The 24,650-nt window shown below is 46.9% G+C and overlaps 1 protein-coding gene across 1 annotated transcript in view; it reads right to left on the reverse strand.

Annotated features, from left to right (window-relative positions):
• si:dkey-100n23.5 (cyclic AMP receptor-like protein A) overlaps positions 1–24,650 on the reverse strand; it is a 45,109-nt gene that overhangs the window by 15,798 nt on the left and 4,661 nt on the right. The window contains exons 3-11 of the mRNA XM_018702659.2: positions 24,490–24,544; positions 23,329–23,385; positions 23,190–23,250; positions 20,814–20,901; positions 17,619–17,708; positions 17,043–17,081; positions 12,161–12,239; positions 8,972–9,019; positions 4,234–4,316 (exon numbers count right to left, since the gene is read on the reverse strand). Of these exons, the coding sequence (XP_018558175.1) occupies positions 4,234–4,316; positions 8,972–9,019; positions 12,161–12,239; positions 17,043–17,081; positions 17,619–17,708; positions 20,814–20,901; positions 23,190–23,250; positions 23,329–23,385; positions 24,490–24,544 (600 nt within the window). The remainder of the gene's footprint in view (positions 1–4,233; positions 4,317–8,971; positions 9,020–12,160; positions 12,240–17,042; positions 17,082–17,618; positions 17,709–20,813; positions 20,902–23,189; positions 23,251–23,328; positions 23,386–24,489; positions 24,545–24,650) is intronic.

Genomic DNA, 24,650 nt, shown 5'->3' on the forward strand with positions numbered 1-24,650 from the left:
AAACTGAAAATCAGAGAAGTCATTCTATGTGCCTTGTAAATGTGCTAACTTGCAGTGTTTAAATTTACACTCAAATTGAACTAATCCTGGCTTTGCAGGCGACCTCCCACCCTCCACCCCTTCCCTTGCCTCTAACTCTGAAAAAAACCATCAAATACCTGCAAGCTATATCAAGTTCAAAACTTATTTTAGCAAACAGGCCAATGCTGCCACACTCATACAGTAAATTGAATGTGAAGAGACAGATCAATAAAAAAAAAAAAAAAAAAAGCCGGCAGACAAACAAAGATGAGAGTTGGAACCTTGCATACTGCCTTTCAGCATCTGAGGAGCTCACTTGTTCAAGTAAACAAAATACACCACAAAAGATATTAGGGTATACAGTACAAACCACACACACCAGCCTACACACACGGAGGCACATCCATGTGCGCTGAATGCAAGATATTCCGAGAGGCGTAGAGGCGAGGAATGGAGGGAAGGGAGTGTAGAAAGGAAGGAGAAGGCAGGAGAGTGAGTGAGAGAGAGAGAGAGAGAGAGAAAGAAAGAGCGCATCCTGGGATGCAGAAAGCCAAATACAGTGAGATAAGAGTTAATGTATCCCCCCCACCCCAACTCCCACCGCTCCTTCATCCCTCCCCGTTTGGCTCTCTCTTTCTTCCTCCCTCCATCCACCCCACACCCCCACCACACACACCCCCTCCTCCTCCTCCCCGTTCTCTTTGAGGGATGAATAATAACTGCTGCTCTGAGATTTCCTCCCTCGTTTTTCAAAGTGCAGAACGGAGATGGGGAAGGTCTGCCTGGCCCGGGTTGCGCGTGCGGGTGCACACACACACACACACACACACACACACACACACACACAAAAGACACGCACTGAGGCACACACAGACGCGAACGCGCACACACACGCTGTCTTGTTCTCGCTGCTCGCCTGGAGCAGGGAAATCAGATCTCCTCCAGAGAAAGGCGCGGGGGGGGGGGGCTTAGACGCTGTAGGGAGCCCATACAAAAAAATCCCCTGCAAGCACATATAGGCCTATACACACCGCAAAACCCACACGCAGCATCGAGGGGAAACCAAGAATAACTAGGAGGATGCGAGCTGCCTCCTGGAGCGACAGGGTGAACTCAAGGTTAGAGACACATCACTGGTTCAAGCCCCGCCGCCAGGGCCAATCTATCCACGCTGAGGCACCCCTCTGCAAGGCGCATAACTTTGACTGCTCGAAGGCAACTTTCTCTCCTGCCTTGTGTCTTGCTTTAGACATTAAGGCTTCCAGACAAAGCCTTAAAGAAGAAGAAGAAGAAGAAAGGACACTAAATGGGGATTGTGGTTTCTCGATCGCTTGGTGTCAAAGGAGAGAGCGAAGAGGAGACCAAGGGGTCCTCGTAAAAGACAAGCAGCCTGCCCAGGAGGAGCGCTTGCTCACCAAAGCCACAGCGCACCACAGATATTGGCGGCTAGGTTCCGAGGAGAGGGCTTATTTATGCAAACAGGCGTACAAGCACGCACAGTAGGAATCTAGACAAGCCTTGTAAACAAACACACACCCACACCATAAAGCACACAGGGGAGGCGATGTGAGAAGCAGACTGTGAAAACTCTAGTCGTGCCCGGGCAGTGGTTACACACGCGCACGCGCGCACACACACACACACACACACATACACAAAGAGGAGAGAGACTTAAGTGGCAGAGAGGGAGAGAAACAAGGAGTAGCAGAAAGAGGAGGAGAGGGAGGAGGGATAAGTGCTAAGGTGCGAGTGTCTGGTGCTACTTTTGTGTCGCCAAATGAGGGCAAGTGATTTTTTTTTTTTTTTTTTGGGGGGGGGGGGGGGGGGTACGGTAAAATGATGTATAATGACTCGTCTATGCATGTGTGCGAGAGCGCAGGCGAGGAAAAGTAGGAGCGCTTTCCCATTTCAATTCGCAACAGCTGGTGTCGAATTAACACATTTACCAGTGTGCATTTGGAACAGATTAAAATTGCGTGTGGCGTGTGACTGTGTGTGCGCGCGTTTTCGTGAGTGTGTGGTAGCAGATGAAAGCCAAAACAAGAGTGTGTTTGTGTGTGGGAGTGTCTGTGTATTAACGCAATGGATCAGGGCTAGGGAGAAATGGCAGAAAGAGAGGGGGGGGGAGAGAAGGGGAGAGCAGCAGGGAGAGGGATACAGAGCAGGCTATGGAGCGAGAATGAGTGAGTGAGTGAGAGAGAGAGAGAGAGAGAGAGGAGAGAGAGAGAGAGAGCTCTACCCGACGGCTTTAGCTGCTGCCCTGGGCCGTCTCTCTAAGCCCTGTTTAGGAGGCTTTGGAGCTCAGATAGAAATAATCCCCCACTCAGACACACACACACGGTAGGCATGCACACACAAAATAAAAACACACACACACACACAAACACACGGGAATGCTCATAGACAGACGCGGAAAAGCGCACACTGTCGCACAAGTCGAGGCGGACAAACAAGTGCGCACACACGCACGCACGCAGTCACACACACACACACGACCACGCGCGCGCGCACAGCAACAAGCCGAGACAACACATTCGCCTTGACACGAAGCCAACCACCCGCCTACACGCACGCACACACACTCACTCTCTGTCTCTCACGCGCAGCAAAACACACACCAGGTCTGTCTGCTGCCGTGCGCGCTGCTTCCGCACGGCAGAGCACGGCGACATCGGCACGGCACCGTGACAAACACTTTACACACTCCAGCACTCAGCAGAGGGGAGGGAAGGAAGGAGGGGAGAGATGGAGAAAGAGGGGTGGAGGAGGAGGCGGGGGGAGGATATGAGCCGGGGGGAGGGGAGGGGGGAGCGAGCAGGGGGAAGAAGGGGTGAGAGGGAGGGGAGGCTAACAAATTAATAGGAGCCGGAGATGTATACAGCCAGCGCTGCTGAACGGGGGTGGGGGGGGGGTGGAGGACGACGACGAGAGAGCAATTCATTCCCGTTTTCTCCTCGTTCGCTCTCTGGAGAAAGGCAGAGCGGAGCGGAGCGAGGCGAGCGAGAGCTTGTTTGCTCAAGAGAGAGAGAGAGAGAGAGAGAGAGGAGAGAGAGAGGGAGAGAGGAGAGAGAGAGAGAGAGAGCGAGGGCTTTGTGTGGCAGAGGATAGGAAAAGTGGTGGAGAAGGAGGGGGAGGAGGCAGAGGTGCGGAGCTGACATAAAAACACAGAAGGAGAGAGAGAGAGAGAGAGAGAGAGAGAGAGAGAGAGACCAAGCGAGGAAAAGTGCAAATAAGGCTTGTGGAGGGTGGGGGGGTGGGGGTAAGAAGAAAGCCGTTTTGAGCGTAGAAGAAGGAGCGAGGAGAGAGAGAGAGAGAGAGAGAGTGACATTAACAGAGGAAAGGGAGGAAAAGAGGGGGGGGGGCAAAGGAAGAGAGGGCGTTTTGAGGGGGGTTAGCACGGGATGCAGTTTGTCATCTTCATCAGCCGACAGCCGGGGAACAGGAGGCATGGGGGATGGGATGGTGGGTGGGGGGGTGGGGGGGGTGGATGGATGGAGAGGTGACGGAGGAGGAGAGTGCGAGAGGGGAAGGTGAGCAGAGGGAGGGAGGGAGGGAGGAGGGGATGGGCAGTGTTTGAGCGGAGCCTTTGAAAGACGTTGACCCTGTAATTGACCTGTGTCTCCGCCTACATCGCCGTGGCGACAAGCAGAGCCGCCGCAGCTAATCACTTAGTAACCCTGACCTGTCAATCACAACGGGTTCAGTGTGGAAGAGGGGGGAAGGGGTGGTGGGGGGGGGGTGGGGGTGGGGGTGGCAAATGAAAGACAGGGGGAGATGGAGAGAGAAAGAGAGAGAGAGAGGAAGGGAGTGAGGGAGTAATAACAGCATCCAGGGTTATCATTTACTGGACCACTCGCTTCCTCCCACCAACTCTCAGTCGATGAAGCCCTGGTTTAAAAAAAAAAGAAAAGAAAAAGCCGATAAAATGCTCTATACGCGAACACACACGATCTCCTTTAATGTTCGGGCTGCTACAGAGAGAGCAAAGAAAGCTGCGTGAGAGTTCAGATAAGAGAAAGCAAGGGAGAGGAGAGGCAGGGCATGGAGGAGGAGGAGGAGGGAGGGGAAGGAGGAGGGAGGAAAGGGGAGGGGGGGGGAGTGTGACGGGGTGAGAAGAGATAAGACAGCAGAGTGAGGCCAACATGCAAATAAAACAACAGAGCACAGAGTTTATGTGCCGTACAGGTGTGTCTGTGTGTGTGTGTGTGTTACCTGTTGATGAGGGGAAAGGTAGACACCAGCAGGTAAACGGAGGGATACCACTTCAACGGCTTGATCTCCTCAGCCAAGGAAACCTGGAGGAAAGAAAACTGACTGCTGACCCATGTAGAGAAACTGAACGCACACGTCAACACAGCTGTTTTTAATGTCAAACACACACACACATATACAGACACACACACACCACACACACACACACACACACAGTAATTGTCTTAACTGGAAGATCAGTGCACTGAGGCAAACAACAGAGGCCAATTAAAACCTAATAAAATATTAACCTGCTGATAATATGCAATATCCACACAGTTATGAGAAGAAACGCGGATTCCAATTAAACGTGAAGCCAATACTTTGCCGTAAAGTGAACGGGATGAATTCAATATCTTGTGGACAAGCAGAAAGGCGGGCAGGCAGGCAGGCAAAGACAGAGAGATGCGGCAGCAGCTAAAAGTCGAGGAGGGGGAGAGAGCCTGGCGGTGGAGAGCTTTTACAAGCCGTTATCTAATTCCCCGGAGAGGAGGACTCTCGCGTCCGGAAGAGGCTGAGAAGCGCGGCCCCTGGATCGATTTTCTGCTCTGTGCTGCCTCCCCCCCCACACCCGTCCCCACCCCCACCCCCACCCCCTGGCTAGGGCGCAGAAGCCGAGCCAGCGCAGAGTCTCCCTTTCTTTCTTTCCACCTCTCTCTCTCTCTCTCTCTCTCTCTCTCTCTCTCTCGAAACACACACACACACAGCCGGAGCCAGGAGGCAGGCCCACAAGCCCTGGTCTCTACCCCCACATGCTGGAAATTAATTACTCACCAGAAAGACCCTGAGGCGTGCAAGCTCTAACGCAGGCATTTTAAACAATTCAAATGAAAATCACGAGAGCCCCCCGGTGGTATTGTGTCTCTCTATATATATGTGTGTGTGTGTGTGTGCATGTGTGCGTGTACGCAGTGTGCTGGTGGGTGGGTACTAAACATAGGAGCCAAGTTTCCACTGTGTAACCTATGCCGGTCCTATGCGATCAACTGAAGAGAGACCCTTCCTATTTCAACATCATGATCTATAACAGGATAACCCAGAGGCAAGCATTACGCTTAGGCCTATTAGTGTCTATTATTATGGGAAGCTCTGACATCACTGGCCATGTCAGGCTCTGTCTATTGTCATCTCAAGTGTGTGTGTGTGTGTGTGTGTGTGTGTGTGTATAGGACTGCCTCACATGGAGAGTGGTAAAGGGTAAGCCAAGAACCTGAAGGATGCTATGTGGAAAAAGACAGAGCCTTGTGCGTGTGCGAGCCCTTATGTGGGGAAAGAGAGGTTCCAGGAACCAGGTTTAAACGAATGCACACACCCAAGCAATGTCAGATTTAAAAAAAAAAAAAATGGTGAGGTGTAGAGACAGGCATTTGAGGAATTTCAGTTCACAAGAGACAGGATGTGGAAGAGTGGAGGAGGAGGAGGAAAAAGAAGAAGAGCCTCGTGTTTTTAATTACAGTCCTCCCGTGTCAGAGGACCCTGCGCTGCTCGGGAAGCAGAGGGGAATGAAACCGTAATTATGTGCGGCAGGCGCAGCGGTCCCAACATTAATGACGCACGCTGGATTACAGGCAGTTATGGGGAGCGACCCATCCCATCTACCACCCACTGAACTCACCCTTGCTCGCACTCATCTATGAGAAAACCAACTCTAAAAATAACAGTCGTCTGCTCTCCCAAATGCACTTGAACATCAAATTCAAGTGAAATTCAAGGACTAAAATTATTGAATATAAGAAATGTTTCATCATTATAATAATCTACACCAGCTGCAGGATCCATTACAGGTATTTTGTCATGATGTGTTGATTCTTTTAGAGGATAGAATGCTGTTCAGAGTGTATTAGAAAATTAGAATGTTGTGAAGCCATGTGTCTTGTTTAAGAGTCCTTGAGAATTGCCCTTGCTCATACAAACTTCTTCGGGTGTGTAAAGTAAAAAAAAAAAAATTGGTGGATACTTGAGGACACACAGGTGCAAGGACACAGGACACAAGGCTGCGCATGCAGGTACACACATCTATGCAGACACATGAGGAGACACATCACATTGTGACTCAAGGCAAAGGCTTGTGTGGCTCAGTAAACAAACACCCTGGGAAGATAACGAACAAGCAGCTCGCTGTTTGCTCAGCCAGCTTTGTTGCTACCCTACGGGACTGAGCTGCTGTGTGTGCAGTTGTGTGCAAATGTGTTTATAGGTGTGTGTGTGTGTGTGTGTGTGTGTGCAGCCTGACTTAAATACCCTCTTCTGAATATCCTCTCGCTGACCTGTGCTGCTGCAAGACCTTGTGATGTTCAGTGTGTGTGTACTCATGCAAGACCACAAACAAATCGCTCAAGAAATGCACGCACATACACACACACACACACACACACACACACACTTGTCACAACCATGTGACTGACGACCCTGATAACTGCCAGCACTAGTTATGTACGTCATCACTCCAGCCAGATACACACACACACACACACACACACACACACACACACACACACACACACACACACACACACACACAGAGAGAGGGAGGGGGATGAATGGTGCCAGACTCAGTCAGAGAGAGAGAAAGATCAAGAATGGTGAACGTAGGGAAAGTACAAGTGCCAGATAGGCGTGCATGTGCGCATTCATGTGTGTGTGTGTGACACTAACAGAGAGCATGTGAGGCGCAGAAGGAGGGAGATTTGACAAAGTGAATGGCAATCACCAGAGCCAGCGGTCTTCAGACACCCAGCAGGAATCGCTTTCTCTAGTTTACACCTGCTGCTACACACATACACACACACACACACACACACACACACTCATGAACACATGAACCAGAGCTGGCTGGCTTGGCAAGCACAATCAGGGAGGCTGTTGTTGTTGTTTTAAAGCATCGCAGCGCGTGCATAAACTCTCATAAATATTCATGTCCATGAACCTGGCTTGCTGCTTTATTCATGCTGGGTATGAGTACAAGAGTGAGAGAGCGACAGAGAGAGGGAGTGAGAAAAAGAAAGAGAGGAAAAGAGAGGGAGACAGAGAGAGAGTGCGAAGTGAAAGACTGAGAGAGAAACAGATGGAAACGTGGAGAGTGACTGAGAAAGAGAAACACCAGGAAATGAGAGAGTGTGATAAGGACCACTGCTAACTTATTTACACTCTGTGCTACACATAGCAATTAGCCCACATGAACGGTGTATGTGTTGGCACACACTGATGCACACAAACGTCACTGGTGAGGGTTACGCTGGTACAATGTGCAGTAATTACATCTGCCACTTAGGGGCAGCATCTACATAACCTTAACCCTCACCTGCCCTCCACACCTCACCCAGCAGGGTGGAGGTGCAACAACACAGCAAGAGGAGAGGGAGGAGGGTGAGTAGGTCACTAAAAGCAGGAGTGCGAGGGATGGCTGCTATTAATTTTAACAGGAGTTCTACTGCAACACTGGCCATCTTTGCGGAGGACGCTATGATTAAGCGGAATTTAAGCTTTACATTTTAATGATTTGGTGTCTCCAGAGCAATGCTTCATGTGTGGGCAAGTTAAGGGTTTAGCGTCATGCTGGAGGACACTTCAATGTCTGTAGCCAGGAGCTCAGTCAAAATGACATAGCGAGAAGCTTTCAAATAATGTGAGGGAAGAAGCACACAGTGCTGGCATTTTACAAGAAATCCATGAAAGGGGTACTCCAGCATTTTAGTGTTACACTTCCATAAAGTTAAGGGACCCACAAGAGACGCATTTCAAAAATAATATTGTAAATCAAAGCAGCAGAGACTGAGAGATCCTGACTTTTAGTCCCAACCTCTTTTTATTAAACCGCTCCTGCTCATACCTTTTATTCCTCCTGTTTGTAATGCAGGCTTTCTATTTGGTATACATTTGTTGTCTCCTAGCCCCTCCAAAGCCCAAGACGAGTATGCTGAGTTACTAGTTTGTACGAGTATCGTCCAACCACCTTGCGGTTCAGAAGTGTTTACAGCTGTTCTGCATGGCTACACAAGAGAGAGATCTAGAGAGAGACGTTCAAATCCTGCTTATTTTCTTTATTCCGCACAGCTGGCCAGATGGTGAGAGGTGGGTGTGAATGTCACATTGTCGGTTTCAGAAAGATACAGGAAAGGGCAGACATATCCCCCTAATCTAACACTGGAAAGGTGTGGGGGGAGGGGTTTTCTGAAGCTGTTCAGCTGCCTGACAAGCATGCCAGCAGCACTATAAATATTTTTATTTACGGGATACTGAAATTTATACGTAAACTTTGAGGAGTGGACCTCACATTTACAAACAGAAGCAGCTAATTTTCTCCCAGTTATTTTTTTTTCTTTCTCCATTACCCTATTTCTCTACTCCTTATGTCCCGTTTCTCAATCTCTCCTCTCCTGGCAGGAATATAAATTACATTTAGCTCGTCTTTTTCCTCCTCTGCTCCCTGCTAATTCAGTAAGGTCAGGAACAGATCAGAGCGGCGCTACAGCTCCCAGATTCTAGCACACGTGTACGTGCGGACCCTCATTTATATACGTGCTCAAGCACACACACGGGAAGAGAGTCAAGGGGTCAAATTTCTCCCTGTTGTGTTTGACACCTACCCAGCGTGACCACGAGAGCTAATCTTGCACACATTCTAATCCTCACGCTCTGTGTCTATGTGGGTATGTGTGAGTGTGTGACGCCAAAATGTGATGGTCAGACAGGCCATTACCTTTCGTCTCTCCCTCTCCGGGTTGAAGGTTCCCAACCATGACTGCATCTGCTCAGAAAAGACACAAAATGGAAAGAAAAGGTCAGGAGCAGTTTCTCTGGCCTAAAATAATAAAACAAAACAGTGTAGTGATTTGATCTTTTCAGGCAGTTGGATTTTCCAAGACAGGAGTGGTCTTAGGTTTAGAGGTTGGAGCCTGCAGTGACAAGCTGAAACAAATATCCCATTGGCTACCACGCAAACACAAAATCCCTCCACCTCCTCACCCATCCCTGCGAAGTTGCCTAATTTACAGCAGAGCGCAGAGCTCGGAAGCAAAGGGGAGCTCCCAGCATCTCGTAAAAAGGGGGGAACTGATCAGCTTCAGTGTACACAATATAACATGAGAAAGGAGAAGCAAAGGCAACAGGCAGAGAGAAAGGGGAGAACATTTTTGAAGAAGTGTTAAAGAAAAAGGAAAAAGTGGAGCAAACATGGCAGATCTTAGATCTCTGGAGAGAACGTGGGAATACTTTTCCCTCTTCCTCTGACTCGTCTCTCGGGGGAATGCAGGGAAAATGTCAACAGACTCAAGCAGGAACACACACACGCACATACACGCATGCACACATCCATGCACGAGACTTTGGATTTGCAATGGTGGGACAGAGGTGGGGGTGGGGGCATAGGAAGCCAGAAGGTTTATGTAACCCAAGACATCACAGACAAATCTCTGGAGGCCCTGTTTGAGCTTCATGCGCACACACAAAAAGCCAGCGGGAACGATATGCACTAACAGCTCTGTTGTTCTGCTATTTATTAACTCAATGTTGCCATGGTTTCTGTGTGCTGACGTGATTTGTCATTGTAAATCTGTGTGTGACTATGGTGTGTTTGTGTGGTGCAAGATAAAAAAAAAAAAATGGCCATAGCCATTTGGTCATTAGACCGAACTTGCTCCAGAGCAGCCCTTCGCTGTCCAACTGAGCACCACTATCCATCAAAATCAACAAACACTGATAATAAGTGGCAATATCATTAGACTTCAGCCAGGTCTCCAGTGCGAGTGCCCGGCTGTCGTTGAAATCTTGCTTAAGCCACGACACTGAAAAGCGAGCAATTCAGCCAGTTAAGTGCTGTGGCTTAGGAGGGAATGAGTGGGCATGTACAAATTGCATCCATAAAACAAACACACCACCACACTCTCAGACCTGTCTGTCTGTCCTGATAATGACTCATTAGCTTTTAAATCCCTCTAGTTGGGACAAGCTCACACAGTCACTCAGAATGTGCCCATGTTTTTCAAAATAATCCTGGTATAAATGACCTGTAATTGGTAAACTAATGCGCTACCGAGTCGTTTTCACCAACGCTCCCCTACTCTCTCTAATTCTGGAAAGTGGAGAAACTTCCCCCGTCCAGCTCGCATCCCGCCTCTCTTCACTCAGCCCCCTCTTTTTTATCCCTTTCCTCGTTGCATCGCCACCTACCCTGCTTTCAAAGCTTTTGAAATTCTTTCAAGTGAGACAGCCTGCAGCTGAAAAAGAGATAAGGCTTGAGCTCTTCATAAATATGATAGAGAAAGCAAAACGGCAGAGTGAAGGCAGAGGGGGAGAGAGACGCGGAGGCAGAGAGAAAAAGAGGGGGAACGGGAAAACGAGAGGGGGATAGAAACAGAGATGGAGAGATAAATAGAGGAGGAAAGGAAAAGAGGAGGAGAATGAAAATGAAAAAGGTGGAGAACAGAGATATAGAGAGACAGAGGGAGAGACAGCTGAAAACTGTGAGCTGAATGAGTTATGAGATGCGGGTCGAAAACCAGCAACATTCATTCATTCTTTTTTATCACATTCATGATAAAGAGCTGTGTAGCCTCTCTTCCGTCTCCTTCCCTTCAGCTACCTGCTGTCTGTCTCTGATGTTGTCGGTCTGCAGCCCGGCTATCTGCAAAATCTGCTTCACTGTCTCATCTCTCACTCTGATGCCCAAACAAAGAATGCCGATGTTCACGATGACGCTTCGTTCTGTGTCAGCCATTGCTTTGGCCTGATTCTCTCTTCCTCTCTTCCTGTATGTTATGAATCACATCAGAAAAACCCAAACACACGTTGCTGTAACACAAGTCTGGTGTGGTGTCGTCAGATCAGGGGAACGGCAGCTATGTGAACTTTATGGAATGCTGTCTCTGGGCTTCTGCTGCACCCTTACAATGGAAATGAAACTACATGCCAACATGGAGAGGAGATCAACCAGGGTTAATTGATTAATCAGTGGATTTATTTACTCTGGTCGACCGTTAAGAGCATGAAATGTTAAAAATGGTGAAAAATACCCATCAAATAGGTACTGCAATGCTACAGTGACATCTTTAAATAAATCCAAAATGCAAAGGTATTAAATTTACAATCATATAAAAAGCATACAAAGATCATGATTATATCTTCAAATACCATGTTTGTTCCTGTTGACTGTGAGACCATCTCTAAGGCCATTCTACTGCACAAGTTAATTGCAAGGACCTGGAAGTGTAGTCGGTTCACTAAAAAGCAGTCAGACAACAGGTTTTAAACAAACACCCAGGTTAGTCAAACTGATTTCTGCTAACTTGGCCAACAGCAAACAAAGGAAAACTGTGAAACTTTTGCCTTAACTGTCTGTTGTAAATAAGTATTGCAGTTTACAACCTGACTTCCTGGTTCAACTCTGACCTACTTGTGTGCATTCAATTTTACCTGCAAATTAAGCTCAGACAAACTGTTGGCTTGTTTACAACCTGTCTGATCCTCTGAACTATGGTAATTACAATGTTATCATGATCAATAAAAACGACGGCCAAAAGCAGGAAAATAAGACCCAAGTTGTAATGAATCATATTTAAATGATTATTGGTTATCAAAGCAACACAGTTTCAGCATTAATGCATTAAACATTTTCTCCACTAGTTATTGTCATTTCATTCTACGGCAAAAGAGATGATTTAAAACATAAATTCTTTTACTTTAATCCTAAACCCAGTCCCAACTCTTGACTAATATATCACACACGTAAAATTCTTTTGAAGGATTTCTCTCAACCCTCCCAAGCACAGAAAAGATAAGAGCGCAAAAACAGCAATCCTGTCTTGGCTTTCACTATTGTCGCTTTTCTGAAAGGTCACAGTGCGTTTGGATTCAGCTTAATTGCCAGTGCGCACACATGAGGAGCACTCACCCTCTTATTGGCCACGCAGATGATCCTGGCATAGCAGCATATCATCAGGAAGATGAGGCTGAAGAGAGGCACGTACCATCTGCAAAACACAGGCACAAGGAGGTAGTAAGGAAACTTCAAATCATTAAAAGATCATCATTAAAAGATCATTTCCTGTTGCTTTGTTCATGACGGTTGCTATTCTTTGACCTCCTTGTAGTCCAATTTCAGGAGGAACAGGAGGTTTGAAGTAGACCCATTGAGAATCTAGATATTGCATGAAAAAAATGGAAAGGAAAAAAACACACTTTTAATTTCTAATCCACAAGTAGAGTGTTATATATCTTGATTTAGTTTAAAGCATAATAGAGTGTAATAGTATACCTGGTAAATTGCATGTTTTGATATTAGGACCTTCTAAACTTCTTAGACCATGGAAAATCATTTAATAAGATTCCCCTGGCAGGATCAACATGAGAAGGCTATTGTTGTTAGACATGATTTGCTGTAAACCTGGACAAAACCTCGTTCTGATGTGATGTTTCACATAAAATCATTGTTATTCTGTTTATAAAATACATCACTGTTCTGTTTTAAATATGCAATAATCCTAATTCTCTTTTCTCTTTTTCTCTTGGTCTAACTAAAATCTCTTTATTCATCATTGGAACAATCAGATTAACCACTAGTACACTAAAACTGAAGTGCACCTTTAAGTATATTTATGTATAGGTGAGATCGTTTAACTGGTGGACACCGGACAGAATGATTTTAACCAGCGGATGTGCAGATGATACACAGTATGTACATGAACAGCACAGTGTGGAATAGACCTGACTCGGCACCTCTGGATCTTACTGCACGTAGTTTCAGTGGTAGACCGAGAACAAAAGATAATGCCAGGAGAGTCACAATACCTGAAATGCAAGGCATTCCTATGGGATGAGGGGTTGACAATTAAGGGAGGCGCGCGCACGGGGTATAATATGTCAGGTATTTCTGAGCGGATGAAGGAGAGCGAGACGAGTTAGGGAAACGGGGGTGATGGCTTTGTTGGAATGGCAGCCTTGTGTTATGCAACCTCTAGGGAGGTGATGTAAGCTCAGAGGAGTTTCAGCCTCTCCCTGTAATCACGAAACAGGCCTTTGTCTCACTTTGATAGACGGGTTCCTGGCCACCACTTCTCTGTTCAGCCTCAGTAACTCTGAGCAATTGAGACCGTGCTGTGCAACACCCAAGTCCTCCAGAGCACCTGGCACCAAATGCGCTTACGTGATGAGCATAATGGATTGTGCAGAGGACGAACACCAAGAGTGATTATAGGCCTGATCACAATCCAGAGGAAAGAAAGTCTGACATTTAAAACAAAGTGTTTGAGTCTGTCTCTGACCTATAAACACAGAGATGCACATAGTTTCAAAGGAAAATGGACTGGGAATAAAGGAATAAACACTGTGCCTGAAAAGTCCTTGGCATGTGTGCTAAAAATTGCATCTTTTAGCAGCATCTCAAAAGGCAAATATTAGGTCCTCGGCCCAATTTAATTTCGTCCACACTTGTCATCCAAGCCTGCGGGTCGAAAGAAACTCACTTAGCATTATCAAATTAAACTTTTTATTGGCAGGGGAATCTGAGATGGTTGGTGTTTGTTTCACAGCAAGAGTAACGGGGAAAGGGAAAGGCTGCTTTATACATTGTGTTCCTTCACGTCTCGTAGGGAACATCAATACACAAAGACATCCCTCTTTGAACGTATGTGTGTGTGTGTGTGAGTGCACGCGCGTGTGTGTGTGTGTGTGTGTGTGCGTCCACACAGGCTCAATAATGGCATGGGACAATGATGAAAGCGTTTCAGGGGAGACCCGCGCGAGCGTCACCTCGGTGTGATTTAATAACCCGATCTCCGGAATAAACAGCGTCCAATTACGCCAGCGCACGTCCTGTTAATGATGGAGAGACGGGGTGGGGGGTGGTGGTGGGTGAGTGGGTGGGTTGGCGGAGAGGGGAAAGGAGGGGGGTGGCCTTTTTAACGATAGTGTGGGGGGCTACGAGGGGGAGAGAATGACGGGCGGCAGCTACAAAGTGCTCTAATTAGCATGATAATGATCTGCCATTAGAGTCCGCTGTGCTCTACAGCTGAGCACTACCCGGAGAAACAGCGAGAGCAAGAGGGAGATGGGAGGGAGAGACTGAGAGAAAGAGACAGAGAGTGGGAATGAAATAGAGGCAGAGAGAGAGAGAGAGAGAGAGAGAGGAGATTTGGAGTGGGCAGAGGATGATAAACGTGAAGACAAGAATAGAGGTGAGGATGGAAAGGTGGATGGATGATGGCAGATTGCGGGTCAGGACCAGAAAGAGCAGAACTAAGAAAGAAGCGCTGGGTGATTAAAAGACGAGGGGAGGGATAAGGTCATAGTGAGAATGAAAGGAATAGAAGAAAGAGGCTGCAGGCAATAGATCGACTGGGGACGGACAGACAGAAAGGTGGATAAATACAGAGGGGGTTTCAAGAGCTGGAGGAAAAGACTACAGCGAGAAAAGGTAGAAGGCCTGAAACTGGCAGAAAGAAAGATCATCACAGTCGCACACAGATTTAATCTCTCGGCCACAGCCTGGCCTTTCTTCCAGTACTACTCTGAAGTGAAGAATGAGGCTTGGATGAAAGAGGCCTTAATTGAAGTGCTCGGTGGGAGATGAGAGTGCGGGTAGGGACCCATCCATGCCGGTTATTGCTCAACTGCAACTCTGACCCACAAGATCCTACCGCTGTCTGAAAGATCATGATCTACCTGTTAAACCACTTATACAGGGACAGGACAGCCCAAAAGACAGAAAGGGAGGAGGAGACACAAAGACCAGTCAGAACAGGGTGTTTTGGGTGTGTCTCGCTAGTTGCACAAATGTAAAAGTTAACAGGAAGCAAGACTAAAAGTCTCTGCGAGCCTATATTTTTGAGCTAAATACGCTAACATGCTCTCAATGACAATGCTGACATAGTGATGTTAAGTAGGTGTAACGTTTACAGCGTTTCAGCATGCTAAAGTAAACCTGAGGCTGATGGGAATGCCATTAGTTCTACAGGTTTTCTGCAGCGCACTGGATGAAAAGTTAAAGGGTGTCAAATTATCACAAAGTAATCACAGTTCATCCCAAGGGAAACCTAAATTTTTGCACCATGTTTCACGACTATCCATCCAATGGCTGTTGAAATGAAACATAACTGCATGTCATACCCCGTCTCTCTCTCTCTCTATTTCTCCCTCATTTTCTCCCATCTCTCAGCTATGTAATCAGGACAGAGAAAAAAACAAAGGACATAACACAAATGTCAACATCATGGTGGCACCTGTGACATTTTTGGGATACAATGCTTGGGAACCATGAAAAGTTGTGTCAATCCATCTAGTGGACGTTGAGAACTTGTGAAAACTTTGACCTGTTGGTGATGCTAGACAAAAAAACCCCCCAAAAAACCAGCAAGTCACCAAGATTGATCTTGGATGTCTGTAATGAATTTTTAAATGCAATCCACCCGATAACAGTCCATCCAACAGATGCTGAGATACTTCACTCTGGAAAAAAGTGTCGGACCAATCAAACAACTCTGACATCCCTGCATTTAGAGCTATGTTGCTAGCATTACCGTGTAAATGAAAACCTTTTATCTGTGAGCGTCATTTTCTCTGTTGCTTCTGACCAGGGTCCGTGATACACAGCGATGGGGAGCTCTAAGAGCGGTGACTCAGCTAATCCCGAGTGCTTCCAACTGCTGACTCAACCCCTGAAATTCTGCACCTCCGTCACACAGTGCTGTCCTTTGCTTTTCATTCCCCTTCCTCTTTCATCCTTTTTCACACCCTCTTCCTCCTCCTCCGAGCCTTCCCCGCCTCCTCCGTCCTGTCTGCGCGCTTCGCTGAACTCTGATGAAGACACACTACGGGGCGTGGGCAGAGACGAGGGCAATTTATTTCTCTGACTCTCCTCTCCTTCCCGATCTCGGCATGCCGCCCCTCTTTCCCTCTTCTGATGAGTAATTCCCCATCTCTCTAACTGTACCCCGTATGTCTTTCCTGCCACCTTTTCCACTTTTCACCTTTAATACTACAACCTCTGCCCTCCTGCGTCTTTCCCAGCAAGCTGTCAGCAGGGTGTGTGTGTTTGAGCGTATGTGTTTTTTCCTTAACGTGCTGCCTTGGCCTCTAATCTCTTGTCTGGTTTGATGTAATTAGAGCTAATGAAGATTCCCTGATCCTGTGAGCAGCTCGTCCCCCTGGGCCACGACAGCGAGGAAAACTAGAGAGAGTCGGGGAGCAGAGGAGCACTGATAAAAGAGACACAGCCTCGTTTAGCACAGCTGATAGCTATGTGTTGTTCTGCATGTGTGTGCGTCAGTGTTTGTCTGCGTGAGTCTGCCTGAGAGTGTGCGTGCTTATTTGTTTAGAAAGATTGATTCCCTGCTGATGCTGCGAGCAGCAACGCGATTACCTTGGCTCGGAGCAAAGTGTTGCTGTGTGCATGTGTGTGTGTGTGTGTGTGTGTGTGTGTTTAAGTGTTTGCGCCGGGGGATTGGTAGAGCCCTTGCAGACTTAGGGCCAGTTGCAGAAAGCAGTAGACAGGCATAATCCTTCATAGCCATCCTAAACACTTAAATACACAGTGTAGCAACTCCCCTAAATCTGACAAGGCAGAGGCAGACACAGGCACATCCACGTGTGCGCACACACACACACACACACACACACACACACATATCTTGGCCTTACACCAAGAGGGAAAAAACCCTGCAGGCTCCCCTGACATGCAACCCTTCACATTTCCCTGCAGAGACAGCCCTCCCCCTGTCCTCCTCCCCTCTCCCCCAGTGGGGGAAGCTTTGATGGCGGCGCTGAAAGGGTCTACTTACATCCCAAATCTCCAGGCTACGTGATCCTCTGTGATCCAGCTGGGGGAAAAGAGAAAGAGAGAGAGAGAGAGAGAGAGAGAGAGAGAGAGAGAGAGAGAGAGAGAGAGATGAGGGGGTTACAAAGGAAAGGGAGAGCGTGAGCGGAAGAGAGACTTGTGTGACTGCGGAGGGGAAACGCTGTGCAGCTGTAGCTATTAATAAGCCGAGAGTGGAAAGAGAGAGCCGAGCCCGGAGATTAAGGCTCTGTCCCAATTCTCATTCCACCGCCTCCTCTCCTCGGCCTCTTCCCCTTTTCCTCACCCCCTTAACTACCCTCCAAACAAATAATGCCTTTTCCTATTCACCACAAGAACTAGCGTGTGAGAGGGGGCGTTTCACTGTTCAAAGATGTGCTGATAATTGCCAATTTTTAGCACATAAAACCTTATGAGGGAGGGAGCCTGTCTGGGGCTGGAATGAGGCCAGAGCTGTGGCCCTCCTTCAAAGTATAGACATTTAACAGAAAATACGCTGTCGCTGCTGCTGACAAAACTAACAAAAAAATCATGCTGTATCTGAATGGTTGGCTGTACTCACCACCAGGCTCCTGCGGGGCCGTAGTAACCCTTTAGCAGCGGTAAAGAGGCCATGACCAGAGGCACCCCCCATGCCATCAGATGGTACAACCTGATAAAAGGCAGACATTTATTTCATTATGAGGAGTGAGACCGGGGAGCTTTGCCCCATAGAGAAAAAACCCTATGACTAAATCAATTCTTTTGTTCTTCAGTTCATCCCTCTGTTGGCACTCACATGAGGGTCATTTTTCAGGTGCAGACAAATGCCTATACGGTCAGACAGCCAATTACTCATGGCAATATAAACCATAATTACCCTCACTGTTGTGGAAAAGACGATTTGCAGAGGAGATGTCTGCGTCAAAACCACAAACAGGATGTTGATCCTCATGCAGCGACTAATACATTTGAGGACACGGTTGCGTCGGAAAAATGCATATCTAAGCATATAATGAATATCTAAAAAAAGCCTGTTTCTATAGAAAAAGGTTTAGAGGAACTGGGGAGGCTCACACCGGCTATTGGAGAAAAATGAAAAGATCAGAGATGGCCATCTAAGAAGTTTGAAAAATCTCAATAACACGACAGTGTGCGTGTGTGTGTGTGTGTGTGCGTGCGCGCGTCTGATAGATGAGGTGTGTGCTCCAGTGTCTTGGGCGTCAGTGTGGGTGTCGATATTTTATAGAGCACACAGCGTCGCCTGGTCAATAGAGTGGAAGTCCTGCCCTGACTCGTTCCAAGTGCGGTCAATCGAGCGGTGGCAACACAGCTGACACACACTCAATCCCTCTTGAGTTGTGCACCACACACACAGTTTTTCACTCGATTTCACTGGGGTGCGTTGTGCCCCCCCTACCCGCAGTGGACAGCAGTGCAAGTGTGTGGGAGGTGGTGGAGAAGAGAGATGGCTGATGGTTTAAATAGAACAGAATAGTGGGTGGGAAGGAGACATAGGAAATGTATAGATCCAGGGAGAGAGAGAGAGTGTGTTTTGATCAAACACAGGAGCCGGTGTGAGGGAAAGGCAAAACAAGGGAGAGGGGGGAGAAAAAGGAAATGGTGGAAGCGCTAAAAAACAGAGCAACTGAGCGGGTTAAGGAGGAGAGAGAAAGGGATACAGACAAAGAGAGAGAGAGAGAGTCTGTGTGGTGGCAGGAGGAGCGATACAAATGGTGAAATCAGTGCTTCCAGTTCGCGGCGTGACGATTTGTGCAGGGAGGGGGGCTTGTCAGGAAATCAATGTCGAGAGCTCGCAGACCCACAGACGCACATCAGCACACACACACACACACACACACACACACACACTGCAGCACATACACCACACACTCACAGCGCTCTAAGAGGGAGATGACGAGGTCCGGAGCTGCGCGCAACATGGGCTTAATGAGGCACAGCAGGACTCTTCTGCGCTCTGCATTTCACACACCTGCACACACACCCACACCCACACACGTGCAGACACACACGCATGCGAGCTCGTACAGAAATCTCTCTCGAGGCTCAATCTCATTTCTCGCCGCCTTCCACCACTTCTTTTTTTTTTCCGCCCCTCCACCCTCCATCTTCAGCTTCACTGCTATCTCTCTGCCCTCAAGCGCACAACAGATTCAGTTTGCCCGTATCCGCCCTTCAAACACACATATACATACATACACACACACACAGACGGAAAACACACTTCCCATCCTCTCTTGCATCCACTTCAATCACTCTTAGATCATCCAGTCTCCGTTCTCCATCTCCTCTGGCGATTTGTTCATTCATAAACCATCACACTGTGCCATCACTGTGTGTGTGTGTATGTGTGTGTGTGTGTGCCAGAGAGAGGGTGGGATGTTGGGTTCGGGAGCTGAGGGGTAATTGTGCATGCATGCAAAGCCACATACCCGCCTGCCTAAACACACACAGCTTATCTATGCGCAGTCAATACATGACAGCCCCCCCTGACATCCTGTCTTCGCTTCGCTCTAACCTATTAAGCGCTATGGGGGTTTTTTCCCTTCACATCATGTGTGACCAGCCACAAAAACACAGACATATCCTCCTCCCACCTTACTCTCTCCGGCCCTATAAGAGGTGTTCAGCTGATAAGGCTCCGAAGTGAGCGGATTCTGGCCTCCTAGCGTGCCCTCTTCCCTGTACCTATAAAGCCATCTTCTTTTGAGTTATAGCACTATTATATCGTCCGGCTTATTGCTAATCAATGCAGGGAAACTCCCATGGAGTGGAGGGGTGGGGCATCTACTACTCATAGCTATTTACTGGCCTGACCCAACACACACGCGCACTCACACACACACATATATACATACACACACACACACACACATATACATACACACACACACACACACACACAGGCATATCTAAAGGACACAGCCATGAACAATTGACGTGACTGAACAAACAGAGGTGTTGCCGACTTGTTAAAGCCGCCTCTTTTTTTCCGCCCACATTTAGATTGTGTATTTGTGTCACAAAGATCCGTGCTAGGCATGGAAAATGAGAAAATCGCTCACACACACACACACACACACACACACACACACACACACACACACACACACAACAAATTCACACTTGCACTGTGGAGAGTGCTCATGGGAGTTTGAGCGACAGAAACATAGAGCTGCAAAGCGTGAAGATGGGCGCGCAGGCACGCACACACACACACACACACACACACACAGAGAAACACACACTGAACGGCTGACACCCACTCCCTTTTCAATTAGAGCGTCGGCTGGCTGGAACAGAAAAAGAGGAGGGGGGAGGATGGGGAAGAAGGAGGGGACTGTCAGTGCTCTGCGGGGAGACACATGCTCTGGCAGACCAAACACATGCACACACACAAACACACACGCATAGGGAAGCGGCCAAAACAAAACAAGAGATAAATATATGTTCAAAGGCCGGAAACATAGGCAGACATAGAGACAGAGAATTACTTGTATGTGGCCGTGAGGGATGAATAGTTTCTTCAGAGGTAAAATAATTAGTTTTAAATCAAATAACTCTGCATTTTGGACTGTGGGTTGGACAAAACAAAATGGGAAGATGTCACCTTGGACTCTTTGAAGTTATCTGACGCAGCATTTTTTAGACTGAATGATTACTTGAACAAATTGTAAAGACTTTTTTTTAAAATCAGTAAATCAACAAACTAATTATGAAAATAACTTCTTTTTGCAGTGCTAAGATTCCTACTCACATCAGATATCTGTTGGTGCTTATTTCTCGGACCAGGTTGAGGTACAGGTTCAAAGTGATGAGGCAGACCCAGGCCAAGGCACTCCAGTCTGCAGAGACACACACACACACACACAATAAACAAGGTCGAATAACAATACTGCCCCCCGCCACACAGCATGCACCTGCAAATGTGTGTCCAAACATATAAGTATGTATGAAAGCGTGCGTGTGTTTGTGTCCGTGCGTGCATGGTGTGTGTGTGTGTGTGTGTGTGTGTGCTTGTGCCCCAATTTTTGATAAATGAAGGCCCATTCTGCAGTAATATGAGGGAAACCTGTGGCTTAGGGTGATGGATGAGAGGGGGGAGCTTGGAGAGAGATAATGATGAACTGTGGAAAAGCAGAGGGAGATAACGCAGGAGTGGGGGCGAATAAGGAAGAAAAGAAGAGGAGAGGGAGAGAGTGTGCAGGGACGGGGGGGCGGGGGGCAAACAGAGTGGACTAGATCCCAGAGTGCAAAGACACTGAAAAGAAAAGAAAAAATGAAGACAGGGAAGGAAGGCGCAGTCAGCAGAGGGGGAAAATGAATGTATAAATGTATTTTACAGAGACAAGGAGGAGAGTCTAGAAAGTTCACTTCCTTTTTTTCTGCCCTCGTATTCAGTCCTTTTTCCTTTGTGTGTATGTGTGTGTGTGTGTGTGTGTGTGTGTGTGTGTGTTTCTGTTGACAGGACAGGCAGGACCGGTCGTCACAATGATGGATTCTCTGAGCCACATACTCAGCTTACTCAGTTTCACACAACAAACCCTACACACACATGCACATGGAAACATACAAAACACACACACACTCCTCTTACACTCAAGGAACCTTTAGGAATAGCATGCAGTGACTAAGAAAGAAGGAGGCTGGCTGTCTGTGTCATTATCACAATAAATCACTGTCGCTGTGATAGCGAAGCCGTCTTATATAACCAGGCAGCAGCCAAAGCTTTGCTTTAACTTGAAAACACCACCTGTCCTAACGCTGCCCCTGCTACCATCTTCCTCTATTTCAAACACATTTCATAAAATTTTATTGGTTGGAGTTAAAAGCAGAGCTGTGCTATGCAGCTCCCACTAGACCTGACGCTTCGCAACAGAACAAAGTGCCTGTTCAGCCGATGTTTATGTACAGCCGTTTGTCCTCGGCGTGAGGATCCTCATGATAAACTGAGGTGACACGCACAAACCCTGCAGCACTAACTCACTGCCCATTACCCTCTACCCGTCTGAGTGTGTGTGTGTGTGTGTGTGTCTTGAGTGTGTCTGCGCATGTTTGACTGTGAAATGAAAACAACAAATACAGCACTTCAACGGGCAAGCTTGGTGAAGTGTCGTATTAGCAACGAGCCCTAACTAAGAATCCTTACGCTAATCAAGGCTAAAGGAGCTGTGATTGAAGCAAATGTCAGCAATGCAAATAAAACCAGGATTTTCAATGGAAAAAGAATCCTGCCTCATCAGTACAAATCACAAAGAAATCTTTCTACTTTCCCCGAAATGAAGCGTCTATAAATGACTCCGATTACCAAATGAAATGCTGGAATCCTGCACTGTCATTGGAGGAAAACCATCTCCTCATACAGGGACCGGTGATGAAACGCTGAGGCATTTGGTTTGAGGGCAGAACTATGAATGGCTGCAATAGGCCAATGACTACATGGGACTGTGCTTGGCTCCGAAGTATTACACCATCGTTACGGGTGTGGTAATCTTAGCATGGGCGTGTGAATACCTGAATGATGAACGAGTTTAACCTTTGCTTTCCAAGCCTCGACAGCTAGTGTATATTCAATCAACAATCAAAACCAAGAGGGTGGCTTCTACACATACAAAATAGGCCCTACAGTTAAATCATACAGATACAAGATAGAGAGCATTACATGAGAGGATAATATAAGATACGATGAGAAAAATCGCTAAAATATTTTTAAAAATCTGGACTCATCACTAGTTTCTGAAGCTTTTCAGCATCTCTAAGTACTAACGTCCTGTGATTTGGGTAGACAGCTTGCGCTGAGTGAATTTTTACAATATAAGGCCATTGAAAGTAACACCATGCTGTTACTTTCAAAAGCTTAACTTCTAGCCCTTATCTTCACAGAAAACAACTCCCCACCTTACATTTCCAAAAGCTCTGCGTGAAAGATGGTGTTATAAGCTGGAGCAATCAGTGTCGAGGCACATTTAGTACTCAAGCCAAAAAACGAACTGACAAAGCAATATTATTTTCCACTGTGATATATGAGCTCTTCAGCAGATGTCTTTGTTGGATCACTGCTCTCTCTTAGCTGGCCTACTCATCTCTATTGGTCAAAGCTTGCCAGTGAGTAATTAATTAAGTTTCGTCTTACCAAAGTAAGTTAGCCACCAGGCCTGGAAGTCACAAAGAGATCCCTCTGGATGGGACTCTCCCTGGGGAAGGAAGGAAGAACAGCACAGGTAAACATTTTCACCAACCTACAAAAAAATTTTAGTAAGAGAGAAACTCACCATGACATATGCTACACTGTCAAAAAAGGCAGCTACAGTCAGGCTGAGAATCATCTTCTGTACAGAGAAAATGGGAGAAAAACATGAAAAGGGGATTCTCTAACAAAACATCCCTTGTAAAAATGCCAATGTATTTATATTCACTTAGAGAGAAGGGCAAATTATAGATCAAATGATCACTGATGTGGCTGGCAGCTTGGCGTACGGCGTCCCTGGTGACAACTCAGAGAAAATATCACAGAGGAGAGTCAGTCTCCTTAATTCCCTCTATACAAACTGAACTCAATTGGTTTTTATGAAATAAATCAATAATCTGTATGCTGCAGAATTTTAAGAGGGTATTTGCTATGCATGTCAGTTGTCAGTCTTAACCGGACTATGCCTGTACAGTAGAGATGGTTACTAACTGTGGCTGTGGTAGGTACATAAAGAGACAGATGTGGATGCACACAACAAAAAAACAGCCCTCTATCAATTTGTGTCCAACAATGACCTTGTAAAGGCCGCAGAGGAAGAACAGCGGGATGAGGAAGAGGAGGAGGAAACAGAAGAGCGCAGGAAGACCAAAGAGCACAAAGGACTATTGACTGACACATAACCTTTGTGAGGAGATTGAGTTAGGAGAGGGTTTAATGTGGTGTGGTAGTAGGAGGAGGATGAGCAGGAGCAGGTAAGGTCACTCTATGTGACCTGGTCCAGAGGTAATATGATCCATCAGAGCCACACGCTGAGCTGTCATTTACTTCCGATTATGAGGCTAGAACAGGTAGTGCTGCTTAACCTGACAGACCTGCTGGAGTGGCTTCAAAAACAAAAACTGGCTTCAGAGGGCACAGAGTGCACACTTAAACCAACAATAAAATTAACTAATACTATATAGTATTATATAGTATATATAATATTTTTCAATGTATACTCTTACCCTGAGTATAATGCAAAACCCCTCATCTGGAGAAGGGGAAAAGCACAGGATGGCAGTCATCATCACAAAACAACCATGAGTCACTTATCTCCACAATTTATTAATTTGTGCATTTTAATTGGGTTCAGTTATGCCAAGATTTGCCATGGCTAATTGAACGTATTTCCAGCGGCAACAAAGCAAACAGAAATGGAAAACAAGAGTAAAAACATACTATACATTGCAGTGTACAAATTTACCTGAGCCAAAGAGTGATATCTGCGGAGCAGCCAGATCACAAACAGCATGAAAAGACTGTGGGGAGAGAAAAAAGACAACAATCAGATGCTTCGAGCTAGTGGTTTTGCGCAAGTTTCAAGGGGCGACATTACATTTAATGCTGATGTACTGTCTTACTGCA

This window comes from Lates calcarifer, linkage group LG1, assembly GCF_001640805.2.
Source record: "Lates calcarifer isolate ASB-BC8 linkage group LG1, TLL_Latcal_v3, whole genome shotgun sequence".
NCBI classification, from domain to species: Eukaryota; Metazoa; Chordata; class Actinopteri; family Centropomidae; genus Lates; species Lates calcarifer.